Source organism: Triturus cristatus, chromosome 1_2 (genome assembly GCF_964204655.1).
Source record: "Triturus cristatus chromosome 1_2, aTriCri1.1, whole genome shotgun sequence".
In the NCBI taxonomy this organism is placed as follows: Eukaryota; Metazoa; Chordata; class Amphibia; order Caudata; family Salamandridae; genus Triturus; species Triturus cristatus.
In genome coordinates, this window is record NC_140580.1 from 1189838094 (window position 1) to 1189850099 (window position 12006).

At 45.9% G+C, this 12006-nt stretch overlaps 1 protein-coding gene across 1 annotated transcript in view; it reads right to left on the reverse strand.

The window, feature by feature from the left end:
* Positions 1-2609: 2609 nt before the first annotated feature.
* Positions 2610-12006, reverse strand: part of LOC146869002 (peroxisome biogenesis factor 2-like) — a 115299-nt gene continuing 105902 nt past the window's right edge. Inside the window, exon 2 of the mRNA XM_085614135.1 lies at positions 2610-4430. Within this exon, the coding sequence (XP_085470261.1) occupies positions 3491-4411 (921 nt within the window). The 5' untranslated portion in view covers positions 4412-4430 and the 3' untranslated portion in view covers positions 2610-3490. The remainder of the gene's footprint in view (positions 4431-12006) is intronic.

Sequence of the window (12006 nt, forward strand, 5' to 3'; positions counted from 1 at the left end):
TTGTGCTATGGATTGGTGTTTCCATGATTGGATATTTGATTTACTTTTTAGTCCGTAGTAAAGTGCACTGGGTGAGCCAGGGTCTGTGAATCAAATGCTACTCGTGGGCCTGCAGCACTGATTATGTCACCCACGTAAGTAGCCCTGAAAAGGTACCTCAGACCTGCCATTGCAGAGTCTGCGCGCAGTTTGTAACTGCAATGTCAACTTGGCCAGTGCACACAACCTTCCCTTTTCTTACATGTCAGGCACCCCTAAGGTAGGCCCAAGGTACCGCTGTGGGCAGGGTGCAGTGTATGTGAAAGATAGGACATGCCCTGGTGTGTGTGGCATGTCCTAATAGTGAATTACAGCCAATTTCGTTTTCCACTATTGCAAGGATACCAGTTCCCTATTGGACAGAATGGGAGGTTTGTTTATAACATCTTATAAACATAACTGGCCCAGGGAATTCTGTAAGAAGATAAAATGTATTATGCCTGAACTCAGAATCTAAAGATGCATCTTTTAGTGAAGGTGATTTTTACATTCTGCGTTTGAAGATACTACTTTTAGGAAGTGGGTATTTTCTTGCTTGGTCATCCCGTGTGCCTCTGCTGGAATGTGGATTGCCTGTCTGGGTTTTGGATGACAGAAGGCTGGGGGGCTGGATGGGCTCCAGATAGTCTAGGTAGGTCAGGAAAGGGCTGAATAGACCTGGGTTACGATGGGGGAAGGGGGGAGGAGATTTCCTTGCACCTTAAAGGGTCTGGTCTGCCTCTGACAAATGCCGTCTCCACCTCTTGCCAGGAATTCACACCAGAGAAGGCCCAACTGGTTCTGGCTGGGCCCAGACACCCTCTGCCTGAAAGATCAAAGGATTTTTGGACATAAATACTGGGTCCCAGACCCCTGAATTTTAGAACTCATCTGGATCAAGAAGACTTTCAAGAAGAAGAGCCGGAGAAGCTGCAAAAATGAAGGACTGCTTTGTTGGGTGCTTTGCTGGGCTGAACTGCAGCGGCTGCTTCTGTCTTGGGCTGTGAAAGGCCTGGACTGGACTTTCTGCAACCTAATTTTGAGGTAGAGCTTGCCCCCTGTTCATGAAGTCTCAGGAACAGCAAAGACTTCAAGTTCTTCGACCCGCAGCACTGGGGACTGTGTGTTTTGTGCTGCAACCCAAAGAACACCAACTCGACAACGTCTATGACGCCACTGCCTACTCCGTGTCCTGAAGGCACCGCAGAGGGCACCGCCGCAGCCCCGCACCGCAACCCTGGTCTCACTGACACCACCTGTTGACACCGCCACCGGGCCACTGCTCGCACCGCAACCTGTGGGCACCGCACTCTGCACCGCCTTGCTTCACGCCTAAGCTTTGGCACCGCCATAATGCCGCGACCCTGGTCTCACCGACACCTCCACCGAGCCGCTGCTCACACCGCAACCTGTGGGCACCGCACTCCGCACCGCCTTGCTTTACGAGGTCGCCCTGGCCGGCCTGACGCTGACTCTTCCCGCCGAAATTGACGCCGCTGCTTGCACCGTGGTTCGAGGGCCCCGCTCGTGACTCACACGACGCACCGCCCTCATCCCGCACCGCAGCCTTGGCCTACCAACGCCATCGACTCCAGTTCATCAGGCAACGACAGCGCTCCAGCAACGACGACGCCGCTGCTTGCACCGTGACCTGCTAGCATCGTGACGAGCAACGCCTTCCTCTCGTACCTTGACCCTGGTCTCACCGACAACGTCATCCAACGCCACCACCGAGCCGCTTCTCGTATTGGACCTGGGGGCACCGCACCCGACGCCTGCCGGCGCCAGCGCTCCTGATTCCACCAGAGAGGAGCTCGACCCGCAACACGAGTGACTTCAAGGGCCTCGACGCCCTGCATTTCTAACAGGTATTGTTTTGCGGGACTTTCCGACACCGTAGCTGGCCCGTAACCCCACGACCAGCCAAAACTGTTGCATTTTGCTGTTCACGACGCCGTGGTAGCCCGGACGGAGCTATCCCTACAAGGAACACTTTTTACTCAGCGGATTTTTTGAACTGTGAACTTTTAAGTATAGTAGTTTGGATTTTTATCGTTTTTGGTCTTGTCTTAATTTTATAAAAATATTGGATATTTTTCTAAACTGCTGTGGTGTCTTTTTGTAGTGCGTACACTGTATTTCTGTTGGTTATGTGCAAGTGCTTTACACGCTGCCTCTAAGATAAGCCTGGCTGCTCGTGCCAAGCTACCAAGAGGGGTGAGCAGGGGTTATTTTAGAAGTGTAACTCTCTTATCCTGACTAGAGGGGTGGTTTTTGCCTGGCTTTGGCCCACGCCCTAGCCTACCAAAAATCCTATTTCTATATCTATATCTATCCATCTATCTATCTATCTATCTATCTATCTATCTATCTATCTATCTATCTATATATATATATATGTATTTATTTTAACATGCCATGAACAAAGAAAAGGTAAACTGTGCCTTATGACATGGTCCCTTCTCCACTTTCAAGTCTTAGAAAATCCCATAATGCTTTGGGTGGTTTTTTCCTGAGCACGAGACAGAAAATGTGATTCCAATACTGCCCAACACTTCAACAACATGCTGAGAATGAGGAGAGCCACTGTGTTGGATATCAGAATAAGTTTAATACAAGTAAAAAATAAATAGATCAGTAGCTCAGAATGTGTTGAAAAATGCAGAAAGATTTGAACATTTCCATAATTACCCAAGGAGTGCAAAAAATAAACATGTTGCCGTACATGTCTCCTTTCCGGTTGTCACTGCACACCTAGAAAAACAGAGCAGAGAGAAAGGAAAGCCATGCTCATGTTTGTTCTATAAACACTTGCTTTAATTAAGCTCGGTGACCTGACCTGCCCGTCTCCTCGCCTGATGGCTCTGGCAGCAGGTATTGTGATGTCAGAACTCAACTGTAATAAGTTATCAAAGTTGATTTCCGACGTCTTTTCTTTATAATCTGCGACTGGATTGCCAAATGTAAAGAAATTAGAAACAGGTTTTTATACAGGAATTGCAGAATCCCATGGATTATAAAAAAAATATGTAATATGTCTATCTAAGCACATTGCACAATATTCACAAAAGCATTAATTGTTTTGATTCGGGTTGAAGTCTGACACGAATTGTCTTTTCAGTTCTCTGCAGGGATTTTCTGAACTGGTGCCCTGCACTTGAACCAGACATATAATATTTGGGAACAAGGAATCCAAGGAAAGACAGATACACCTTACAAAAAGATATATTATATCTATCCGAGCACATTATACAATAATCATAGAAGCATTGATATCCTATTAAATATTTGGGTTTGCTTTTCCATACATACCATGAAAATCAGAATTCATGCCTTCAGTAAAAGGCAATCATTTTACTATAATTGACACAATTCAGTGCAAATCTTGCTGATACGCTTTCATCTTAGCTACGATAGTTATTCTCCACACTGTGTTCATCCTGGACCAGACATTTCTTGCAAATAGGAACTTCTACAGTGGTTGAATTTCACTGAGGTCAACCTTAAATTCTACTGGCTGTAGACTCTGCACTTCACACCCACATTTAGGACATGTGAAGTACATATCAAACAAATAGTTACTTTTAACACAATGATAACAGAACACATGTGTACAGCCTATGGTGTGAGGCATGGTGGGCCACTCACCGCAAAGAGAACATTCTTTACTATGCACAGAAACAGATTCAGAATTAGGAAAAGCACTTAGATGAGGCTTGAAGCAAGAAAATAATCTTGTTTTAAGTCTTTGAACATTAATGAGAGGCAAGAGAAAAATAAGAAATTCAGCGAAGCCGTGCCATAACAGTTCTCTGTTCATGTGTTCAAATCCTACTTGACGGACACTCTGAGGCCTACAGAAAACAGATCTTATTCCTAGAAGTCGCTCTGTCAGTGTTGCAAAATTTCCATTTTGAAGGAAAACCAGAAAGTTCAGCAGTCCACTTAGCTTGAGAAGGCCAGCTGTCAAACTGACAATAATTTTAGTTTTGCTGAAGGCTGATCCAAACGGATGGTTACTGAACAAATCGTGAGATCTTTCTTCCAACCATCGCCCGCCCACAGTGCAGATCAGATACCATAATTTCTGCTGTGAATTCAAAGGCTGATACTTTTGAGTTTGAATGAGAGCATTTCTGTACTTGATGTCCATGAGGGTCTGACCCACCGTGGCGTTCTTGGAGTAAACTGTGAATCTCCACAGAAAGATCCAGAACAAGGATTTCAGCTCTGGCTCCACGCGAGACAGCAAACCTGGCTTAAACCCATGAAAACACCGAGTGAACTGCGACCAAACCAGGTGCTCCAGAGCTTTGCTGAGCTCAAGAGCATCCAGCTGACTGATTCTGAGCACAGGGCTGATATTTTCAGAGTTCAGCACTTTGGGAGCCATGAAGTTCGCAACTGTGGTCCTGCAGGGAAAAATGATACATTTAGCAAACGTAAAGGAAAATTTCAATTCTATTAAGGACACAGAGGTGACGATTATGCTCAACTTTCTTTACTGAATAACTCACAGCAACAAAACAAATAAACTACAGCTCCCACGAACACCTGTAATATGTCATTAATCACATGACACCAGAAACTAATCATAGTGATGTGGCACAACATCCACTGCTTTTTCTCTCTTTTTGTACAAAACATGGCTTTTCTTCAATTCCCCAGCGCTGTAACGTGAGCTTCATTCTTTCTTGTCCGTAGCTACAAGTATAAAACATGGAGATTGTAGGAGACTAAGATCTTTCTGGCATAGATACCCCACCCTGTGCCTGGGCTCAGTGTGTTTTGACTGCAATTCACTGGGATCCGGCTCACCAGGACCCCAGTGCTGTGCTCTTTCCTCTAAATTTGGTGGTACTTTGTACAACTAACAATTGGCATACTGGGGTACCACTGTAGCCCCTAGTAAATGGAACTGAGGTACCCAGGACATTGGTACACCAGGGGTCTCCCCAGGCGCTGCAGCATGTATTGTGACACCTATGGGAGTCCAGCAAACTGTGTCTGCAGAGCTGCTATCGCAGTCTGCTTGAAATGCTGCACGCACTTTTCACTTAGATATAGGGTTTCCCTTATATCCCGGTCACTGCCATTTAAACCTATAAGTCACCCCTAAGGTAGGCCCTTCAGTGCAAAGGCAGGGTGCATGGTTCCAAGTGTGTGAGTACCCCTGCAGGAGCAGTGTGACCCCTACAAACCCCAGACTCCATTCTCTGGGCTTTGTAAGTGTGGAGCAGCCATTTTAAGGTATGAAGTGGACACTGGCCAGTCGAGATGTCCAGCTACATAATTACTTTCATCAGGCATTCTGCATGGTTGCTGACTGTTAGGTTCTCTACTGTTGCCCAGTTGCATCTGGAGTAGGCCTGGGCGGTAAAATCCGTTCCGCTCGCAGAATTTGCGGAATTTGGGTAATTTCGCGTTCCGCGGAGAACACGAAATTGACCAAAAATCTGCGTTCAGCGACTTCGCGAAATGTTTGGCTTGTTGGCGTTCTCAATATGCGTGTTCGCGAGATATTTCACCCCGAGCACGCAAACAGTGATCGCGAACAGGAAAAAGGATCGCGAACAAGCAATTCCGTGTGTTCGCGGAATTTCTGCGTGTTCGCGGAGATTTTTTACCATTTCGCGGAGATTTGCGTAACGTGATTACGCAAATTCCGCCCACCCCTAATCTGGAGCTTGACTTGGATGGACCGATTTTGCCATGCTGAAATAAATCTGCTTTTAATTCATAATTGGAGTCTGGACAATTTTAATACTGGCGACGAGCTGAAGAATCACTCCTGTCTTTTCCAGCACGGGTACAGAGTGTTTCTTGGACCCAAGGATTTGTGTGTATGTATGTATGTATGTATGTGTATATATATATATATATATATATCTATATTCACAGAAAAAACCATAGGTTTCAGGCACGTTATAGTTAGGAATTAGCATTTAAAAAACCTCAGAAATTCACTGAAAAAACCATAGGTTTCAGGGGTGTTATAGTTAGCTGGACATTTCACTTGTACAAAACCATCGAAATTCCCCCGTTATAGTTAGTTCAGCTAACTATAACTCGCGCGCCCGCAATGCACTGCTGATGACGTCACATATTACATCACTCATGACATGGTCAGTGACATCACTCATGACATCATTGATGACATCTCAAATGACATCACTGATGACATCATCCAGTGAATGTGTGTTTTTCTGAAAATTAAATATGTTTTATATATGTATACCTCAAGGTCGATAGAAGAATAAATGGGTATATAAGTGTTTAAATGGATGATTTGTTTTTGAAAAATTGATTGTGTAACTGACTGATTAAGTGTATCATAGTGAATACATGGCTTAGTGAGTAATGTTTAAATATGTAAATATCTGTATCAGTCTCTCACTTTGTGTATAAGTGGCTGCATGGGTTGGTGAGTAGTCTATATAGGTTATTAGTTGGTTTTTTGAGTATCAGTATGAGTGTCTGAGTGTCCGTATGGTTCGATGGGGGGGTATTACGTAGTGCATAGGTGCATGAATGAGTGACTCACTCTTTGTATGTGTTGAAGACACATTGAAGCATGAGTGCAGGACTGTATGGGTGGATGAGTGTGTGTATGGGTGTGTTAGTGAGTGAATGACTGTCTCAATAGTGTCTTTATGAGTAACTACATATGTTTTAAACTAGTATATGTGACTATTGGTGTCTATAAGTGAGTATATGTGAGAGTGAGAGATTGAAAGAGTTCCTGTATGAATAAGTATGTGTTTCTATAAGTGATTGTTTAAAAGACTAAGTATGTGTAAGTTTCCGTAGAAGTAAGTGTGGTGGTGTGTGTATAACTGTATATGCAAATAAATGTATGTTTGATTCTTTATTAGCATGAGTGACTATGTGTGTGAGTAACTCTATGGATGAGTGGCATTGTGTAACAGGATGTATAGGTGTATGAGTACATATGATGAGTGAATACATGTATGAGTGACTGTATAGGACTGTTGGTGAATGAGTGGATGTGTATGTGGATCTTAGAATTACTGAAGAGGTTGTTGTAACTGGTATTGGTATGTCCATTGTTTTGAAAAGTTTAGTCTCTATTTTTGAATGTGTGTATCAAAGGTTATATTAGGGTGAGAGGAGGTCTGCCACTCTATCACAAGGATGATGTCATCAGTGATGTCATTTGAGATGTCATCAGTGATGTCATGAGTGATGTCACTGACCATGTCATGAGTGATGTAATATGTGACGTCATCAGCAGTGCATTGCGGGCGCGCGAGTTATAGTTAGCTGAACTAACTATAACAGGGGAATTTCAATGGTTTTGTACGAGTGAAAAGTCCAGCTAACTATAACACCCCTGAAACCTATGGTTTTTTCAGTGAATTTCTGAGGTTCTTTAAATGATAATTCCTAACTATAACGTGCCTGAAACCTATGGTTTTTTCTGTGAATTTCAAAGGTTTTTTAAATGCTAATTTCTAACTATGCCTACAGAGATAGGACATGTGAAGAAAGAAGAAAAAATGCACAGAAAGAAAAAAAAGAAGTGCAGAAAGAAGCAACAGAAGTCCTCAAAGACGAAGAAAAGTGCAGGAAGAAGGATAACGTGCAGAAAGAACAAAAAGAAGAGCAGAAAGAAGCCTTGTTGCAAAATCATCCTGTACCCTCAACTTTTTCAGACGGATACTGGTGGTAACTGAGTCTGACTAACCAGTCCTAGAGCCAGTGCTATGTTAAAAGACACTCAGAATACAGTGAAAACACCTACATACACTAGGGAACATTATGCGTTGGGGTCCCCCTGTGATTAGCATGACCTCCTCTGTAAGCCCCTAGTATATAATAGGGCAGGGGATTAAAACTACCTCTTAAAACGCACCACAGGGCGTGTTTGAACACGTCACCTCATGCCCCGTCCCCTCCCTTCCCCACTGTGTAAACGCGCCCTGTGGCCGTTCTGAGTTGAGAGATTAAGTCCCCTTGAATCCTGAGGGTCCCTAGGGTCCAACTAGACCACTAGGTACCTCCAGTAAGTGCCACAGAGCTGCGTTGCAGAGAGGTGTAAAAAGGGGCACGGCCTGCACCACCTTTCTGCAACGCAGAGCAGTGGCGCTTACTGGAAGCACCTGGTGGGCTAGTTGGCCCCCAGGGTCCCCCAGGATTGAAAGGGAATTATTTCCCCAACTTAAAACGCGCCACAGGGCGTGTTTGCACAAGTCACCTCAGGCCCCGTCCCCTCCCTTCACCACTGTGTAAACGCGCCCTGTGGCCTATCTAAGTTGAGAGATTAAGTCCCCTTGAATCCTAAGGGCCCCTAGGGTCAAACTAGCCCACTAGGTACCTCCAGTAAGCGCCACAGAGCTGCGTTGCATAGTGGTGTAAAAAGGGGCGTGGCCTCAGAACACCTGTCTGCAACGCAGCTCCCTGGCGCATACTGGAGATACCTGTTGGGCTAGTTGGCCCTCAGGGACCCTCAGTATTGAAGGGGAATTAATTCCCCAACTTACAATTGGCCAGGGGGCGCGTTTGCAGAGTGCTGCAAGGAGGGGGCGTGGCCTACGGCGCAATGCCGGTCTTTTATTTATTTTATTTTTTAAGAAGGAGGGATGTGTGACTCCCCTTCTTTTTCTAATTTATTGGCCCTGGGGACCCCATCCCCCAGGACCTGCACCCTAATTTCTTTTGTTGAAAAAAATTAATTTGGACATACCAAGGCCTTAATCGGCCCGGGGACCCCAACCCCGGGTCATGGCCTTTTTAAAAAAAAATCTTTAGGAGGGGGGCTGCGTTGTCCCCCTCCTCAGGACACTTATGGCCCCGCGGACCCCATCCCCCGGGGCCGGCCTTTGTTTTTTATTATTTTAAAAAATATATATTTATAGAAACACCTAGGATATGCTGGACAAACCGTATGTACCTATCACCATGATGATTTGCGTGATATTCATTAAAAGGCGACTATGCATACAATGAATCCACGTGGAATGTATTTACACCGCTAGCGAAGCTCTGACGTGTCTGACGCCCCACCGTGTCTAATCCTGGTGCCCCCGCCGGTGGGTACTCTCCAAGTAGACACCCTTGTCGTTTATTTATACAAACATGGGTAGCTATTGACGGGCACATTTAATACAGACGCACACCAAGCCATTCAAAGGGGATTCGACAAAAATTCGACCAAACTATGCAAGAAACCCCCCTCACTGTTAATAAAACACACATCCACCGCCGGATGTGTAATACTTTTTATTTTACTCTGTGGAAAGGAGACAAACCTCACTTGAGAGTCACAGGGTGCTCCTGGCTGAGCCCAATGCTGTGTTACACCCACCAGTGCCCGCCGAGTGCCTCACACCTCTGTGTTGTATTCCACCAGCTAGTGCGTATGCTATGACACTCTCTAGCCCATGTGCACTGTAACACCACCCCGTGAATATGTCATGCCACACTTGCCTTCGCACAGGTTATATTGCCCCATCTAACGTGCCTTTCTCGATGCCTATGTTATAACGCACAGCGCTATGCCATACATATTACAATCTGGGATCCATATCTTTGTCACAGTGCATATGCAACGTTACACTCCCCAGCACATATTTTATAATACAACTTTAGAGACTAGTTAGGTTACACAACACTGCCCTGTGCATATTACACTCCAAGGCGCATATCGCATAGCACGCGCTAGTGCCTGTGCTATCTCGCGCTCTCCAATGAATCTGTCATTGCGCACAATGTATTGCATATTATATTTCACGCCCGGTTCATCTTATATCACACTTTTTGGTGCATAGTTTATACCATATACTATATCTAGTTTTCATTTACAATCATGCTCTCAGGACTATGTTCTATATAACACTGCGTCCACCTACCCTTTTCACGGGCATTACATTTTGCGATGGGGGGTGGAGGGTCAGGGGGTGTTTCTGCCAAGTGAGCCCGGAGTCACAAACGTCCTCTTCTTCCTGAATAAAAGTGAGATTATGCTGCATACTTGTTCATATTTTAAGTAGTTCGCACAGACACACATTTTAAAAACAAAAAAGTTCCTAATACCCACCTTCTCTGAACAGTTAGCTTGCTGCCCCATCCCCCTCCTCCCTATCCTCTGTTGTCTGAACCCACGGACTAGCCTCCTCCCTCTTGCCATGCATGGTCTGATGTGCTGCCACTGCCCTCCATTTAGCATGATGTACCAGTTCACTCCTCCTGCCCTCCACTGCCCAATTCTATGGCCCATCATTGACCTCCTGCTTAGCCTCTGTGTTTAGCTTGCTGCCCCTATTCTCCTTCCCCTTGCCCTCAGATGTCTTTGTGCATGCCCCTGCTCCATCCTTTTTGCCAACCATGTTCCATGGACCTGCCACTCCTATCTACTCTGAGTGTTCTGTAGAGCTGCCACTCCTCTCCCACCTGCCTAGCATTGTCAGATGACTGTAACCTGTCCCTGCCACCTCCACCCTGCCTGTCCACATGCCATGCCCCTATCCCCTTCCTCCTGTCCTCCATGGTCCATTTTACTGCCACGCCCTTCTGCCCTCCCTGGTCTGTTGTGCTGCAACTGCTCCTCCTGCCTGCCCCGCGCGGTCTGTTGTGAGGCCCCTTCCCCTGAACTCTCTTGTCTGTGCCCAGGTCCTGACCCTCCCTTCTATCCTCCATGGTCCTTTGTGCATGCCCCTGCACCCTCCTTCTTGCCCATCATAGCCATTGTGCTGCCACTAACCCTCCCGCTTGCCATGCATGGTCTTCTGTGCTGCCATGGCCCCTCCCACCTTCCCTGTGTGGTCAGCTAGCTGCTCCTGACCCCCTCCCACCTTCCCTCCATGGTCTGTGTGTATGCCATCATAGTCTCACTGTTGCTTTCCATGGTGTATCTTGTTTATAGTGCCCATCCTGCCTGACCTCCATGGTCATCTTGCTGCTCCTGCCCTGCCCCCTTGCCCCCAGCCCTCTGTTTCCATGTGCAGACCCCTGTTCCCTCCCTCCTGGCTTGTCTGTTCCATTGTAATGCCCCTGATCCGTCCCTCCTGCCCTTTATGGTCTGTTATGCTGCAGCTTTCTCTCCTGTCTGTCCATTATGGTCAGCTAGCTACCATTGCCTCTTTCCCCTCTGTTCTCTGTTGTCCATGTGCATGGTCCTGTCCCCTCCCTATTGATTTCTATGGATTGTTGTGCTGCACTCCCGTCCCGCATGCCCTGTGTGGTGTATTGTGCTGCTGCAAACCCTGATGCCTGCCCTGTATGGTCAGTTTGGTGCACCTCTCCATGTCCCTCCTGTCCTCTGTTATCCGAGTCCATGTCCCTACCCCAATTCCTCCTGCCTACCATGATCCAATGTACCATACTTGCGAACATTTTGAACTTGGTAAGAGGGAGATTTTGAAAAACAACTGGGGTATTGATTTTCCCCTTTGAGTTACATTGAAAAAGAGGAGATTGTAGACAGGAGACAGATCAAATAAAGCCAATTTGAGCTTAAAAACATTGGACATTTTCTGGCTGAAACGGGTCTGTTGGCATGTATGGTTGTACTACCACTGCCTCTTCCTTCTGCCCACAATGGTCTATTATATTGCCACACCCTCTCTTGCCAGTCCTGTATTGTTGGTTTGTTGCCCCTGCCCCCCTTTCCACTGCCCTCCATAGTCTGTTGTGCTGCCACTGCCCTTCCTGCCTGCCCAGTGTGGTCAAATTGTTGCCTCTGCACTCTCCTACCTGCCTTCAATTGTCAGAGTCCGTGCCCCTGGCCTCTGCCTCACAACAGTATCCCAATGAACAACTAGATTGCTAACATTCTATATTTATTACAAAAGTGTGGAACGCCTGACGTAATCTTGATGTAATCAAAACTGTAATACCTAGAGCATTTCCTTTAGAAATTACATATATGAGAGGGTCTTATTTGCATCAAAATTATGGTTTGTGCTCTAAAAAACTCAAATGAGGACAGATTTTCTGAGTTTTCAAATAGCGACAAAGAACTTTTAA